The 16,179-nt window shown below is 44.4% G+C and overlaps 1 protein-coding gene across 1 annotated transcript in view; it reads left to right on the top strand.

Moving 5' to 3' along the window:
* Positions 1-524: 524 nt before the first annotated feature.
* The window catches only part of SNF8 (SNF8 subunit of ESCRT-II), a 109,406-nt gene continuing 93,751 nt past the window's right edge, over positions 525-16,179 (top strand). Inside the window, exons 1-2 of the mRNA XM_069237575.1 lie at positions 525-666; positions 2,760-2,810. Coding sequence (XP_069093676.1) covers positions 553-666; positions 2,760-2,810 — 165 coding nt within the window. The 5' untranslated portion in view covers positions 525-552. The remainder of the gene's footprint in view (positions 667-2,759; positions 2,811-16,179) is intronic.

Genomic DNA, 16,179 nt, shown 5'->3' with positions numbered 1-16,179 from the left:
ATGGCTCTGGTGGCTCGTGGTTTGGCCCTTACGGCCGAGTTAGATGGGTTGCTCAGCTCTGTTTCGGCTCTCCCCACGGCTGTCGTGTGCCCTCCAAAATTGAGCGTTTCCACGCCTTACCATATACCTGAACATGATGACAACTTTAATGTGCCTTGTGTGTTCACAATAAGGCCAACATTTTATATTTGTGAGGATTACTGCGAGGCTGTCTCGTGTGTATGCGATAGAATTTCAAAACCACCAAACACCGTTAAAAGACGAACTTACACTATAAAATAATAGAGAATACTTTAGTAAACTGTTCCACGATGTATGATTACAGAAACCTGCATTCTGCAACAAAGGCCCAACTAGATCTGTAATAAAATGCAATACTCCTTGCTTTCTGTCCCTTATTATTCCTCGTAATACTTTGTGGGAGCGTCCATTCTTTCTAAACGAGTTGTACCCTCTTTCTATTTCCATCGCACAGTTCAGCATCTGCTCTCTGTCATTGGCTCAGCCTCTCTAGTGACGTTCCGTGCCTGTCGCGGGCTGCTTACGTCGTCCATGGTTTACATTCAGTATACTTCCGGCTTGGGCAGTAGGCTGTATACAGTACGGTTAACGATGCACCGGCGCGGGGTTGGGGCTGGTGCTATCGCCAAGAAGAAGCTAGCAGAAGTAAGGGCCGTATACTGGTAAACGTAAACGTGTCTAATCCGCACATTCTGAAGTCATTGTCATTATTTCGTCCCTCTCTCCAAGACACACCTCCAGTCAGAATCTGACAATTGTTCCAGGCATCGTGACCCTCAAAACAGTAAATCCAAGACAGGAGAAGGCGAGCCAGCAACAGAGATTGCTTTTCACATTGTTTGAAATCACTTATCTTGCGTAATTTGGATAGCAAGTTTAGCCATTGTCGTGCACTGTAGTACTATCGTCATCTGTGCGAAACTGAGGGAACTATCATTTAATAGTGTGTCATGGGATTTGGTTGTTCGTGGTTAGTAGGTATTGCATTCACTCTTTAGTTCGGAAATAGGTTTGTGTAAAGGAAAGTGCAGTGCTTTAAATGGCCAGAAATTAATCGGTACTCCGTACTAAAACGTTCTCTATTTGATATTGGAACTCTCCTAGTCGAATGAGAGTACTTGTGTCAGCGAAGATGGAGCAGGGGCATAGTTTCTCAGGGGATTCTGGTGACGAGGATGTCGGAGCGAGGGCTGTCTCGCAATGCTGGAGTCTGTGTGTCAGTCATCACAGAAATTGAAGCGCAGTTGAAATCGGGCATTCCAAAAAAATGAGTTAAAAGCTATTTGCGTGGGTCACTGTGCTATGTATGTGCCTATGTGGGTATGAATGTTGTAAGTGGTAAAATGCGGAAACATGCCCTGAAGCCATGTGTTATGATACAAGAGCAGAGCGCACCAGGCAATACACACTCACGTGGGTCTGCTGGTAGCAAGTGGCCTTCATCTGCAGGATCTCTCCGTTCATAGCCACGATCTTCATAAACGTGTTGAACGGGCATGGGGTACTGGTCTTTACTCAGCATGAAAAACGAAGGGAGACGAGTATTGCATTGAAGTCGGGAGTCCCGTCGCAGAGTGAGAACCATAACCAGACACCGCACCCACTGGCAGCCTTGAACTGTTTCTGAGATTTGACACAGTAGCAGCCAATGTTGCACATAAATAACAGGGCGCACCATTCAAGCGACTTTGCACCCTGAGCCAACGAACAACATCGAGCATGTACGACCCCATAGTCTGACGCTTTTTTTCTCTAACCTGAGTAGGGCCATTTATCACCTTTTGTATCCAACACCTCACTGGAGCACCGACTTCCTATATGGGCTGAAGAATAGCCTGCTCACTATTGTGTTTTCAGCTCATGACTGTCGCCCTGTATGTGACCATGAGGATACCGACTCAGCCACTGATCCCTGGGGTACCTACCGTAGGAGATACCGCTCACTACCTCACATGTCAAACTTCAGACTTAGCTCCTGATTCAAAGTTTGGCCGACGGGTTACTCAGTCATAAACGTGACTGTTTTCTGACCGAATAACCCCGTCTGCTAAACTCTAAATCAGGCCCCAAGTTGCTGACTGCGTGTCACATGCATGTTCCCTTACCACCTATGTGTGCCCGACGCAGCCACTAATTCCCAAAATGACATTGGGACAGCCAACTCTCACCCATACGTTTCCATCTCCTGACTCATCCACTGACTGTATTACTTGAGGGATGACACCAAAGGGGGTTTCCAGCTCCCTGCGTCTAGTTGAGCCTTTTTGTGTTACACGAGAGGGCTATTTAGCACCATATTTATCCAATGCCTTACTCAAACACTGGCTCCCAAGTGTGACTTGTAGAGAGGAACATTTTACCTCTGCTCTTGTCCACCACTAACAGCTCGTTTGTATGGATATGTACCCAGACAAACCGTGTGTGCCTCACTTCCAAATCTTACCACTGACATGTGCAGTGCCCACTTTCTTAATTTGGTGAGTAGCTGCACTTACCACTGGTAAAATAAAAACTAGTTCAGTCTAGGAAGACCACTGTGATATAATGTTTATGGGTGAGTGTGCTTAAGGACTTGTGCTTTTTTCCCATTTGTAGTCGCAGAGTCCTGTAATTGAAGGTGAAGGAGCGCTATGAAGTGTGACAGACAGGCTTCTTTTTGCTTCATCAGTATTTGCACTTTGGTCCAGCTATGACTGATAAACCCTATGAACACATTCTCTTTTACGTTTCATTTTTAGGCTAAGTATAAGGAAAGGGGAAATGTGTTGGCCGAAGACCAGTTGGCTCAGGTGAGAACTTGTGTTTTTCTTTTGTGTGAACTTAATGTTTTAAGCTGTTGTCCACAGCCTAGTCTAAGAGATGCTTCCTGTTAGGTTTAATTAAATAATAGACTAGCATCTAACTCCCGAGGTGTCCAAACTAAAGTTCACTTGTTGTCAAGGTGTAATCTTGAGGATTCTGGCAGTTATTGAGAGGCAAAACGTGGAGCATCACCTACATACAGGGCTGAAGTCGAGGGCAGATGGCGTCTACCCACTTTTTTCACAGGGTGGACTCCATCTGCCCTGCAAAGAATGTGGCCCCACAAAAATATGCTAAGTTTGTCCCGGTGTAACTTGTAGATATCGGGATACATTCAGCAGCGCCTGGAGGTTGTCTGCTTTCGTTCCGAGCAGAGACGTGCAGGCGGGGAAGGGGGTTGTCAGTTAGTTAAGGGGCCATCAGGCGTCCTCTTGTTAAAGTATCCTTGCTGGGAGCTATCAGGATCCTCAACACCTTAAGGCAAGGGTAGGGAAACAAAGGCACTCATATTATCTCTTCACGGATACTTGAGAGGGATGTTTTTGGCTTTGTTCAGACCCTGTGTATAAGACATAAGCATGCACTGTAAGAACGTCAGATGTGTTGGTCTGTCCCAGTATTTACATAAGTAAAGATTTAAATACCACTGTTTTTTTACATTTCTTTTATAGCGCTTTAGCGCTACTCATTCCAAAGCAGGGTGTAAGAACGCTTTACATCACATGTACATATTATGCTTTGACAATAAATCATGTGTGTAAATCACTACAGGATGTGTAGCATAAGACAGGGTTACAAGGTGTAGGAGTGACGTACTTCATAGCTTACTGTGTCTTACAATTTATGAACTGCAAGTAACAAAAGGATCTCGGTGTTGAAAGTAGTAACCCACTTACCCATTTAAATGAAATAAAAATAGTGCATTTTACATAATTTACTCTGAAAGGGAAATATTAATCTACTATGTTACTTTGATTCAAAACTGGGACTAGACAAAACACAGATCTCTCTGGCAAATACGTTAATCTCCAGAGTTATGTAATCATTATTATTATTCCCTGAGATTTAGTTGGCACACGAAGATCTCTGCGACAGGTACCTCAACCCCATAATATTTTAAAATGCACACTTTGAAACCTATTAAGTTTTACATATTTACTGGTACGTTTCTCCTTGTTTCCAATTTCTTTTTGTCAGAGTAAAAAAAAATATATATGTAAAATTTGAGGCACAGATTTTGCGTTGGGGTTGCATCACTTTTTCTGTCACAACCCTGACACAAAACCTAATTTGTTAAATATTGTCATGTGCTGAAATGTACTCATGATAGACCTGCTAAATATGTGTGAAGTCTTAAGATTTGATGTCACTTCTTGTGATGCCACTCTGTGTGATTCCACATGCAATGTCACATGGCGTGATGTCACACGCCATGATGCCACTTGGATACCGCCTGACTTGGTAAGTCCCCCCACTTCTGTTTTTAGGGCGTGTGCCCTGCCTACATTCTCAGGAGGTCGCATGCTATCCAGAAGTTCCTCTGGCTATTATTTGAACAAGAAAATGCATTGTACAGATCTGTACAAGAATCCCTTAAACATGATTTTAGGTATTTCATTTCTTATTCTGTAAAGATTCACGGCCTCTACAGCGAAGCACAACTTTTTGTTAGATTAGCCACACATGGGACTATTTAATAATGACAGAAATCTTAGTCATAATGATCTATACCAAGATAACTGCCACTCCATTATGGTAGGTGTAGGAAAGTACCCTCTTTCTGGCATGGTTACCCTCACATTTTGCCTGTTGTCAATATGTTTTTGACTGTGTTGACTGGGACCCTGCTAACCAGGACCCCAGTGACTGTGCTCTCTCCCTTTAAACTTGGTTGCTTGGACCACAAACACCCCACATTTGGCATACTGGTGCCCCCTTATAAATCCCTCGTATATTGTACCCAGGGCATTGGCGCACCAGGGGTCCCCCATGGGCTGCTGCATGTATTATGCCACCAATGGGGATCCTATGCAAAGTGTATCTGCAGGCCTGCCATTGCAGCCTGTGTGAAAGGGTGCATGCACCCTTTTCACTACAGGTCACTGCACCAGGTCACTGTAAGTCACACCTATGGTAGGCCCTACTAGCCTAGATGGCAGGGTGCAGGTACCTGTGTGTGAGGGCCCCCCTGCAGAAGCAGAGGTGCCCCCATGAACTCCAGTTTCGTTTTCATGGACTTCGAGAGTGCGGGAATGCCATTTTATGCGTGTACTGGACATAGGTCACTACCTATGTTCAGCTATATAATGGTAACTCTGAACCGGGTCATGTTTGGTATCAAACATGTCTGAATCATACCCCAATACTGTTGACCGTATTGGAAGTATGATTCCAAAGACTCTGGGGGCTCCTTATAGGTCCCCCAACATTACTCCTACCAGCTTTCTGGGGTTTTCCGGGCAGCCTAAGCTGCTGCCACCCCTCAGATGGGTTTCTGCCCTCCTGCTGCTTGACAGCTCAAGCCCAAAAAGGCAGACCAAAGGATTTCCTTTGGGAGAGGGAGGCAACACCGTCTGCCTTTGGAAATAGGTGATACATGGCTTGGGAAGGGTAGCCTCCCCTAGCCACTGGTATGCTTTGAAGGGCACATTTGGTTCACTCTCTGCATAAACCAGTCTGCACCGGTTCAGGGACCCCCAGTCCCTGCTCTGGCGTGAAACTGGACAATGGAAAGGGAGTGACCACTCCTCTGTCCATCACCACCCCGAGGGTGGTGCCCAGTAGTCCTCCAGATGGCCCCTGGGCTCTGCCATCTTGAATCCAAGGTGGGCAGAGGCCTCTGGGAGCATCTAAATGGCCAGATCAGGCAGGTGACATCAGAGCCCCCTCCTGATAGGTGGTCACCTGGCTAGGTGTCTAACAACCCTTCCAGGGCTATTTAGGGTCTCCCTCTTGCGTGGGACTTCAGATTACATGGGCAAGACTCCAGCAGGACTCCTCTGTACTGTTTACTTCGACTTCTGACTACTGGAACCACTACCGGACTCCACAGGAATGTACAATCTGCCAATACAGCAACGTCTTCGCCCTGCAGCATTGTTTCTCCAGCTCCTTCCAGCAACTGCAACATTTCCTTGGCTGTGCATCCTCTGAGGGTAGCAATTCTTTAGCCTGCACAAGAAGGAATCTTACAAGGAGTCTGCATCCGCAGATTGGTGGTCATGAGTGGTCCCCTTGATCCTCTCTGCCAGCTAACCATCTTTAGTGGAGGATAGCCCTTGCCTTCACACACAGGACAGTACCCCAGTGCACCACATCTCTTGCAGCTACCAAGGCTTGTTGGTATATCCTCCAAGGGATCTTCAGGCTCTGTGTAGCCCCAACCCCTAGCACTCTTTCCTGTGACGCACAGCCCTCTGCATGCTTCTCCTGGAACGTGGAACCTCTTCTCAGGTGTGCTACGTGGGCCTCTGCAACTCTTGAGTTTCTTGCCTGTGGGGCTTCTGTGGGGGCTGCTGCTTCTTATTTGGACTCTCTGCACTACTGAGGGTTGCCTGGGATGCCCCCGTGGGTTGAGTCCCCCCCTGGACCTTGCTGGTCCCTGACAGCTCCACTTTTCCTCCAACCTGACATTTGCCTTTACCAAGTGTTGTTGTTGGTTTTTCCACACCACTGACTGACTGCAATCCTTAATTCGGGTTGGGACGTCAACTACATCACCCAGGAACTCTTCATATGCTCCAGTGCTGCATTGCTGACCATCTTCTTCTCCCCATCGATCAACTCCTGCATCCACAGACGGGTGGGTAGTGGCTCCTGCCACCACCGGACACTCCAGCTGGAACTGCACTTGGTCCCCTTCTTTTCCAGGTCTTCCTTTTCCAATATCCATATTTGGTTTCTTGCATTTTATCAGGGTCTTGCAATATCCTGGGGGGGACTTCATTACTTACCTTTGGGGTTTCCTAGTACCTCCAGCTCCCCTCTACAGATTCCACTTCCCTGGGTGGGGACCCGACCTTCGCATTCTACTTTCTTAGTATATGATTTGGTCTCTCCCTAGGCCTTCAGTATTGCCTATTGCTTTTCCCTGTTTTCTATTGCTTTTTATGCCTATTCCTGATTGTTACTGTACATATATAGTGTGTTTAGGTACCTCCTATTGGAGAGTTACCTATCTAGTATTTTAGTACTTGTGCCACTAAAATAAAGCACATTTATTTTTATAACACTGTATGGTTCTTTCATGTTTGTGAGTGCTGTGTGAATACAGTGGTATTGCATGAACTTTGCATGTCTCCTGGATAAGCCTTGGCTGCTCATCCACAGCTACCTCTAGAGAGCCTGGCTTCTAGATACACTTCACTAATAAGGGGATACCTGGTAGTGGTATAAGGTGACAATACTATAGGTACTCACTACACACCAGGCCAGCTTCCTAGAGTAGGTGGCAAAGTCTATAGCTGTTACAATCAACATGCATGCAAATGTTATAATGTTACTTACACCGTGCATGACTCACCCCCAAAGGAGTATCTTAGCACGTTGGCTCATTAGTTGAAGCATAAGGGGTACATAATACTAATGAAGCAGAACTGTTTTAAGAAGTTTCCCAAATGTAAGATGATCAGTGCATTAGCAAAATTAAATTGGAAGAGCATTCATTATATGAGAAAGATCTGCTGCCCATCCTGGTACTATTTACTCTGGGAACCGTAAGCAACATTTTGTCACGAGATTGCAGATTTCTGATAGGGCAGCAGGTAAAAAGCCTCGAGGATAGATATTGTGGTCCCTTACAAATCAAAGTTCTGTGAGTAATGCAGAAGATTTTAAAAGTAATCCTACTGCGAACTGGTAACCAGTCAAGAGAACACAGTAGAAGAGAAACTGATGTTCTTGCAGGCGCATTACAAATAAGGCGCCCTGCTTTATTCTGTACCCACCTGTAGCTTGGTCAGCAAGTCTCATCCATAGAAGTATACAAGGCGTTACCGTAATCCAGGCAGCTCCAGATTAAAACCTGAATCAGCGTTTTCCTAGAAGAGGAAGGGAGAAGAGTAGGTGGAAACAAAAAAAACATAGTTTTCTGTACATGGTCGGATATGGTAAGGGATAGATCTAAGTGGACACCAAGATACTTTACCACAGTGGTGGGAGTGGGAGGGGTGCCAAGTTCCAAAGGCCACCAACAGAAGATCTCAGTTTTACTTGCGTTGAGCTGGAGACAATTTACTGTCATCCAGTCAGCGATAGCCCCAAGGCCCGAACTGAAAAGTTCTTTCACTTTGGAAAGTTCAACATCGAAAGACAGTAACAATTGGTCGTCGTCTGCATTTGACTAGATTTCTAAGCTGAACTGTGTGACTAATTTTGCCAAAGCTGCTATATACATAGTAAATAAAGTAGGACTGAGACATGAGCCCGGAGGGACTCCCTTATCCAGGTGAACAGTGTGTGACTTAAGAGTCTAAGATAACCAGTTGTGTTCTATTTGAAAGGAAGTCCTTTAACCACTGTAGTGCTGGCCTGATTATGCCAAACACCATCAGCCTTGATATCAGGTGGGAGTGTGCCACGTTATCAAAAGCTGCAGACAAATCTTATCAAACAAGCATGATAGGGCATTTGGTGTCTAGTACATATCTAATATGGTCCACCACCGCTACCAAGGTATTCTTAGTGCTGTGAAAAGGGCGGAAGCCAGACTGTGAGGGGTCCAGGAGCTGTTTGAATTCTAAGGACTCCATTAGCTGTTTATTTATTAGGCCTTCCAGTAGCTTGCCCAGTAATGGAAGTAGCGAAACCGGGCAATAGTTGCTTTAGTCATCGGAATGCATTTTGGCTGTGTTCTGGATTGGAATCACTACAGCTGCTTTCCAGGCTGCTGGAATTTTTCCGTTAATAACAGATGAATTAAAGAGAGAAACCACTGCAGGGGCTAAAATATTAGCTGAAGAAGATGTAATCTTGGGAGGGCATATGTCTAGACGGGATCCCGATTTAGCAGAGTTAAGAGTCTGCTGGATTTGTTCATATGAAAAAACAGAAAACTGCTCCAAACAGTAAGAGCTCATTGACGCATACTTATTAAGTTCCAGAGGCTTAGTAACTTATTCCATAAAGGCGGCAAAGTTTGAATAGATATTATTTATTTTATCCTCAAAGTGAGAAGCGAGGGAAATGCATAATACTTGGGAAGGCTGGATCTTATGGATACACGCTAGTGGCTTGGTAAAGGAATTAAGAACTTTATATAGTTCTTTAGTTGAATTTTCGGCAGAATCAATTTGGTTCGCTAAATATAGCTTCCTAGTTTTTTTTTTAAATTGACAACAAATGTTTTCTTCTGTGATAGTCACTAGTCACCGACTTTTACTGTCTATGCGGTGTAACAGTCCATTTCGATCTTCCAATGAGATTCATTCTCCCCCAACAAAGGTATAATTTCTAAGAAAATTAATAGGAGGTAGAAGATAGGCAGTAGTCTGCCCCTGGTACTGCTCTGCTGATATGTGTGGATTGATGGGAAATGAACCATGGTGCAACGAGTAGCCAATCTGCTGTTGCTGCTATCTGATCTGGAGCTAGTCTTTCTGGCGAAAGTATATCTTTATATTTATGTGACATAGCAGCTTAATAAAATAATATTTTTATGGTCTGATGAGACTCTTAATCGGAATGAAAGTGCTGCAAAAAATCATAGTACTCCTGCCTTTCTACAGTAAGAGGAACAGAACTCCAATTCAAAATGTTACCTGGGTGCTTGCTCCTGAGAATCGAAATGTTCCTTCTCAGACATTATTCGATGCGGAGCTCTAACCTTAGCATTGTTTGCAGTAAGTTATGGAATGCAATATTTGTGCTACTCTCAGTCACAATGAGTACTATTAAGGGGTTCATTGAGCATGATGTCAGCATCAAGTAATCCAATGAGTTTGATTCGCTGTTAGCTGCTGATAGCAAGTTGTGTATTGTACTGAGGCTTAATTGTGTCCATCTTTAACCACATTAAGGAGAGCCGATGTGCTCCATGTCGTACTCTGTGAGGGAGTTTACACAAACTCAGAGAACATTCTTTTTATGTGGGGAAACTATTACTAAATCAATCACCTCTGCTTATTTAAAAAAGTAAGGGTAGGGGCTACATTTTCGGTTTACAAAAATTCTTAAGTTCAGTGGCATTATACCTTCTCTTGCTTTTCTTTTGGTAATTATACTCTTGAATCATAGTAGTCTTTCATACTATGGTTGAGGACAACTATTCATCAGTCTGTGCGTGGTTAAGTTGTGCTTTTGTAGACTGCATGTCGACACCTAAGCTGGGCTATTGATCATAGATTAAAGAAACGTTTAGTAGCCATAGAAGAAAGAAAGGAAACACATTTGTGTAAAAAAAAAAAAAAAAAGTTGCTGATCTTGAATGGATTAGAGATTTCCTAAGGCTGCAGAAGCCTGGACCAAAAATGCTCAGTTACCACAAATGTGATCGCAACACATTACCAGAACAACCAAAACAGCAATGTCCCAGCACCTCTTCCTAAAGAAAGCGAAACGGTTTCTTTCAGAAACTGATTTCAGCTACATAATGGGAGCTCTGGTCCTTTGCCACCTGGATGGCAGCACATTGCTTACTGACCTACCAGGCAGCACCCTGGCACCCTTAAAACATTCTGAACTTGGTGGCACAGCTCATTTAGAGCTTGAAGTTCAAACCAATCACTCCGAGGCTGAAGCAACGGCAGTTAGCCACCCTCTAGGCGTATATCATTTTAAATACAAACTGTATCATGCCCAAGTCCATCAGAATGAATACCTTGATAAATGTGGGCAAAAACTAACTATCTCTGGTGGCCAGCCCCACACGAGGAGGCGTGACGTTGCCAGACTGGAGATATAAGTGCAAGAGGCAAAATCTAGATGGCAGACCATCTGCTGCATGCCAGTAATCTAAAACAATCTCCCTGTCTACATCAGAACTGCTCCATCCTCGTGTAGTTGAGTGGAAGTTACATCTGTTAGAGGGGCATTACCCCACTTCCCCCACATGCACAGTAGTACCTGCCGGTTACCAGCTTCGTTGTAAACAATCTGTATTTTACTATTGGGCCCTCGTTCATGGTTCTGCACTCCTTTGCTTCCAGTCTAGGTTTACACTGTATATTTGTCACCCTTGATTGAAAGGGGTACAATGGGTGATGTATGTGGGCAGATATTGATCTCCCAGATTCAGTGAACTAAAATGGGATTTCTCCAAGTTTAGGGGCAATTAGATTTGCAAGGACAAATGACAAACTGGTACATCTACTTGTAACCTGGGACTTTGCCTCCCCCTCGATCCTCGAAAGAGGGTTCATATGTGGGTGAAGTGTGCCTGTAAAGGCATCCAAGCCACACTTCATGTCATGACGATATTCAGTGGGGGAGTTTCTGCAGCAATGGTGGAAATATACCCTGTCAAGATGCAGTTGATTGGAAAGTAGAGACAACCTTGAAGAACATCTCTAGTTATTACCTGGCAATCAGTACCCATACATATGGATGTTTGATCCTCTGTATCAAGGTGGCTGTAAAGAACACCTACTGATTGTCAAAGGAGCTGAGCAAATGACGCCCAATACAGGCCGTCCGTCCAAAGACTGCGAGAGGTTGCATATCCTCAGCATGGAAGTCCAGATCCAACAAAGACACATCCCATTATTCCTGCACTTACTGGCTGCCATCCAATCGGGAAAGATTATTTAATGCTGTCATGCCTGCCGGGGACTTGCACAACTCGGCGCATAGATATGCCCTTGGTTTATTCTTAAGGCCAAACTTAGACTTTGGGGACTAGCATAGGGCACATCTGAAATATGTGTTTATTACTGAGTGGGGATAACCAGCTCTACTACAAGGGACCGAGCAGTTTAGGGATACCACCAAGGGCAACACTAACATGTTTTCCCTAAGAGACTCTGATGATTATTAGTGTATTGTCTCTAGATGTTAGTGTACTTATTAAAATACGACTTTTTCATAAAAACAAGTATTTGACTGGATATCCAGCTCATTTGGGTTACTTATAAGGTTGAAGCCGAGCAGACAGGACAGCTGGCTGGCTGTGAAATTTCTTTTTGGGGATAGGCCAGAAGCTGACCTAAGAATACATTCCTTCCAATTCTGACCATTGGCTTTGTCTTTTGAAATGTATATTTCCTTGCTTTCTATTGGTTGGCTTTAGTTGTATTATCCTTCTGCTTGGGTTTGTCCCTCCTGTGAAGCATTGCCTTTCCGCCACATCTCTGATAGACTGCTGCTATCTTTCTTGGGGTGCTCGCTTCACAGGAACTATTTGTTTTCCTTTCTCAATAAGCTTTCCACAAAAGTGCATGTTTTGAGCTGTCTCTTTGCTTCTCTCTACACCCCTGTCATTCTCTGTGCTCTCTTGCTTAGTACTTCTGTTGACCATTGCTTCCCATGTTGTTGTCTCACCGCTGTATTGCTTTCTCTTGCTCTTCTGTTTTCCACCCGCTTTGCTCTCTAGTCCATTTGACACTGTCTACCTTTAGCGTTAGTTGAACCCCTCCCAGACCCGCTTTCCAATTTTTAAGATGTGCGCTTATGTGGTACTGTTTTTTTCAATCTGTGTCCATCTCAGGTCTGTAAGGTAAATTATTTATTTTGTGTTCAGCACGCCATACTTTCAGCACTCAATGTGTTTGAGAGCTTCTCCCTCGTGTACTTCTTTACCCCTGCATTGCTCTTTGTTGCCCGCCACTTTCTGTGCTCGCTCATGTGTTTTTCCTGTTGTTTCTCACACAGTGGTGTAATTGCAGTGCTGGGTGGGCACATTAATGGCTCGCAGATTTCTTTTTCTTCTGCCTTTCGACCTCACACTGAGGGTGAATTTGTGTGCATTTCTGCGCACCCCTGGTCAGAAGGGGCCCGTGAAATAGTACAGTGGGTTTCGAAGGGCATGTTATACGCTCTTCTTGAATTACAGCATGGCACCTTTTCAATTATGAGTTAGTGTCACATGTTCTAACAGGTTACCACGTGCCAGTCTGTAAAAATCTAGTGGTAAGCCTCAATTATAATCCAGCATCATTTTTGGGTGGGTCAGCATGTTTGGTTGGCAGCTCCTTCCTGGTTGTATTCTGTATTTTTTATAATTGTTTTGTTGGCGCCTGAAAAAATTAGCGTAGTATGCCTTTGAAAGGGCGCAGGCCTTGAGCCTAGTTTTGATTTTGGGTTGTGATAGGTGGCTTTCCAGTGGAATCAGGCCTGATGCCATTAAAGAAAAGTTGCAGACTGTTAGTTGACAGTGTAAGCAGTTCAGGGGTATCATGGAGAGCGCAGAATGTTTCATGTTTGTATTAATACTACAGTTGTGTTTTCTTAAATACCCAGCATGATAATGAGTTGGCACATCCATTTTAACTCTGATTGTTACATCCGTAAGTCGATCCATTGGGCACTTCAGATAATTCAATCAATCTGTGATTTCTAAAGTGCATCTAATCACCCATAGGATCTCAAGGCGCTGTTTGTGGACATGCTGCTGAGTTGAAAAGTCAGGTCTTGAGGATCTTTCTGAACTGCTTCAGTGATGCGCTCTGTGTGAGTTTGAGAGGTAGCGTGTTCCAAGTCCAGACTGCGAGGTAGGAATCTTCCTCCTGCTGTGCTTTTTCAGATATTGGGAATGGCTGTAAGGGCAAGCTGGGAAGACCAGAGTTGTCTGTTGGGTACGTAGAAAGTGAGGTGGTGGTTGAGGTATGCCGGTCTTATGTTGTATAGTGCCTTTTAGGTGTGGATCCGGAGTTTAGGTGATGCGCTTCTTGACTGGGAGTCAGTTTAGGTCTCTGATGTAGGAGGAGATGTGCCTGTGTTGGGGGATGTCCAAGGTGAGTCTGGCTGATGCATTCTGGATTCTTTGTATTCTTGATTGCAGTTGTTTGGTGATGCCGCATAGAGTTTGTTGCCATAGTCCAGTTTGCTAATGATGAGTGCATGGGTGACTGTTTTCTTCGTGTCAGAGGGGATCCACTTAAGGTTCTTTCGAAGAAGTCAGAGGGTGTGGAAGCATGATGATGAGACAGCGTTGACTTCGTGGGTTATGGATAGAGAAGAGTCCAGGATGATGCCCAGATTGCGTGTGTGGTCCGTGGGACCGGGGGCATTTCCCAGTGCGGTAGGCTGCCAGTGGTCGTTCAAGGTGGAAGGGGTGGAGACAATTACGAGGATCTCCATTTTGTCTGAGTTGAGTTTGAGGCAGCTGACTTCCATCTAGGCGGTGACTGCCCTCATCCCTTTGTGGAAATGTCTCTTGGCCTTTACAAGGTCGTCGGACAGGGAGAGGATCAGGTGGGTATTGGCGTAGGAGGCTATGTTTAGCCAGCGTTGTTTGATGATCTTGGCTAGCTGGCCATGAGATGTTGAAAAACGTTGGGCTAAGTGATGATCCTTCGGGCACTCCGCAGCAAATATCCCTGGGTTCTGATGCAAATGGCGGTAGTCTGACACACTGTGTTCTTCTGGTGAGGAAGGATCTTATCCATTCCAGTGCTTCATTGTGGATGCTTTCGTTGTGGAGTCTGGCACAGAGTTTGGAGTGGGAGACTGTTAAGAATGCGGTGAAGAAGTCGAGGAGGATGAGTGCGGCCGTACCTCCGTGGTCTAGTATAGTGCCTATGTCATGGGTGGCTGCTAGAAGGGCTGTTTTGGTGCTCTGGTCGCTCCTGAAAGCGGATAGGGGTGGGTTTAGGATTTGGTGTGTCTCGATTTTGTTGAGTTGCTAGTTGACAGCCTTTTCCGTTACTTTGACTGGGAAAGGGAGCAGAGAGATGGGTCTGTAGTTTCTCAGCCTCCTTGATTTGGTGGTGGGTTTGTTGAGTATCAGGATGATGTTGGCGTGCTTCCAGTCTGATGGGTAGGTGGCATAGTTCGGCAGAGCTCAGATGCTATGGTGGCGATGGCCAGGTTGAAGACGTGATGAGGGCACAGAACCTGAGGGTGCTCTCAAGTGGATGGAGTTCATGAGTCTTTGGATGTCCTCTTAAGTGATGGGGGTACAGGAGTTCAGGATCTGGTGTGGTGCTGGGTCCTTGGTGCTATTTGTGGATGGTGCAGGTAGTTTTTGGTTCTTGAAGCCTTCGTAAATGTCCTTAATGTTTTGGGTGGAAGAAGGTGGCAAGGTCGTCAGAGAGGTCTGCCTTGCCCAGGTGAGGGGTGTTCATGTGAGGTAGTCAGGCTCAGTCTTTTTCACATTCTTACACCAATAATTGGGAATTAAATTGTTCATTTAGTTGACTATGCTGCCTTTTACACATTTTATCAGTGCTGTTTGTCATCACATTAGCCACCATACTTATGTTTGTTGGTGACCATACAGTATGTGATGAGATGATTTAACTCTTTAAGGGCAGCATGCTTGTGGCAGTCATGCTCTGTTTGGTGTACAGCCAGCATCAGCTAGAATTGTTTTCATTTGTATGTTGCTGATAACTTGTATTGTAATTGTATTTCTGTAACACTTTACTAACCCTGACAAGGCGTTAAAGTGCTTTTCGGCAAGTAGCACGCTACTCCGGAACCCAAAAAAGATTAGTGATGAATTAGTATAGGGAAATATAAGTTGTTAATTTGAGCGGTGGGCATGTGAGTATGTTAGTTTGATTGAATAGGATAATGGAGGGTTAGAGGAGGGAATAGTCTTTAAAGTGTTATTTGAGAGATCCTATTAGTAAGGTGAGGCTTGGGATGAGTCAAAGGAGGGATAGAGGAAGTAAGAGTTTAGAAAGGGACTAGGGCGATCATAGTTGTAAAATGAGGTTTGGAATGACTCAAAAGAGAGATACATGAGGGAAGAATCTAGAAGGAGTTGTTTGGGAGACTGTAGTAGCGGAAAGAGGTTTTGGGTGATCCAAGAAGGACAGTGGAGGGGAGAGTCTTGAAATGGATATTTGGGAGAGCATAGTAGTATAATGGGTTTGGGATGAGTCGGAGTGGGCGTAGAGGATATATTGAGAGAGGTATAGAATGAGACATTCAGTAGTGCATTGGAGAGAGTTGAAGTTTTATTTCTTCTACAGTAGTAGTAAAGTAATATAGACACATACCTACATAGAAAGGGTATATATGTATAACGAAGATAATATATCAAGATATAAAGTCCCATGTGTGGCTAAATAGATAGAAACACAGACTTTCAATTGTTGCAGTATGTGTAGCTAATTGATTTGTATATTTTTATAATTTTGTGTGTTTATTTTATTTTTATATTTTCCTCTATCCCGGTAGTGAAGCACTTTTAGATACAATTGTTGCAATCATATTTACATTTTGTGATAAAATAAAACAGAGACCCATAAGCAT

The sequence above is a fragment of the Pleurodeles waltl genome, chromosome 6 (assembly GCF_031143425.1).
Source record: "Pleurodeles waltl isolate 20211129_DDA chromosome 6, aPleWal1.hap1.20221129, whole genome shotgun sequence".
Lineage (NCBI taxonomy): Eukaryota > Metazoa > Chordata > Amphibia > Caudata > Salamandridae > Pleurodeles > Pleurodeles waltl.
This window is presented reverse-complemented; position numbering and strand designations above follow the sequence as displayed.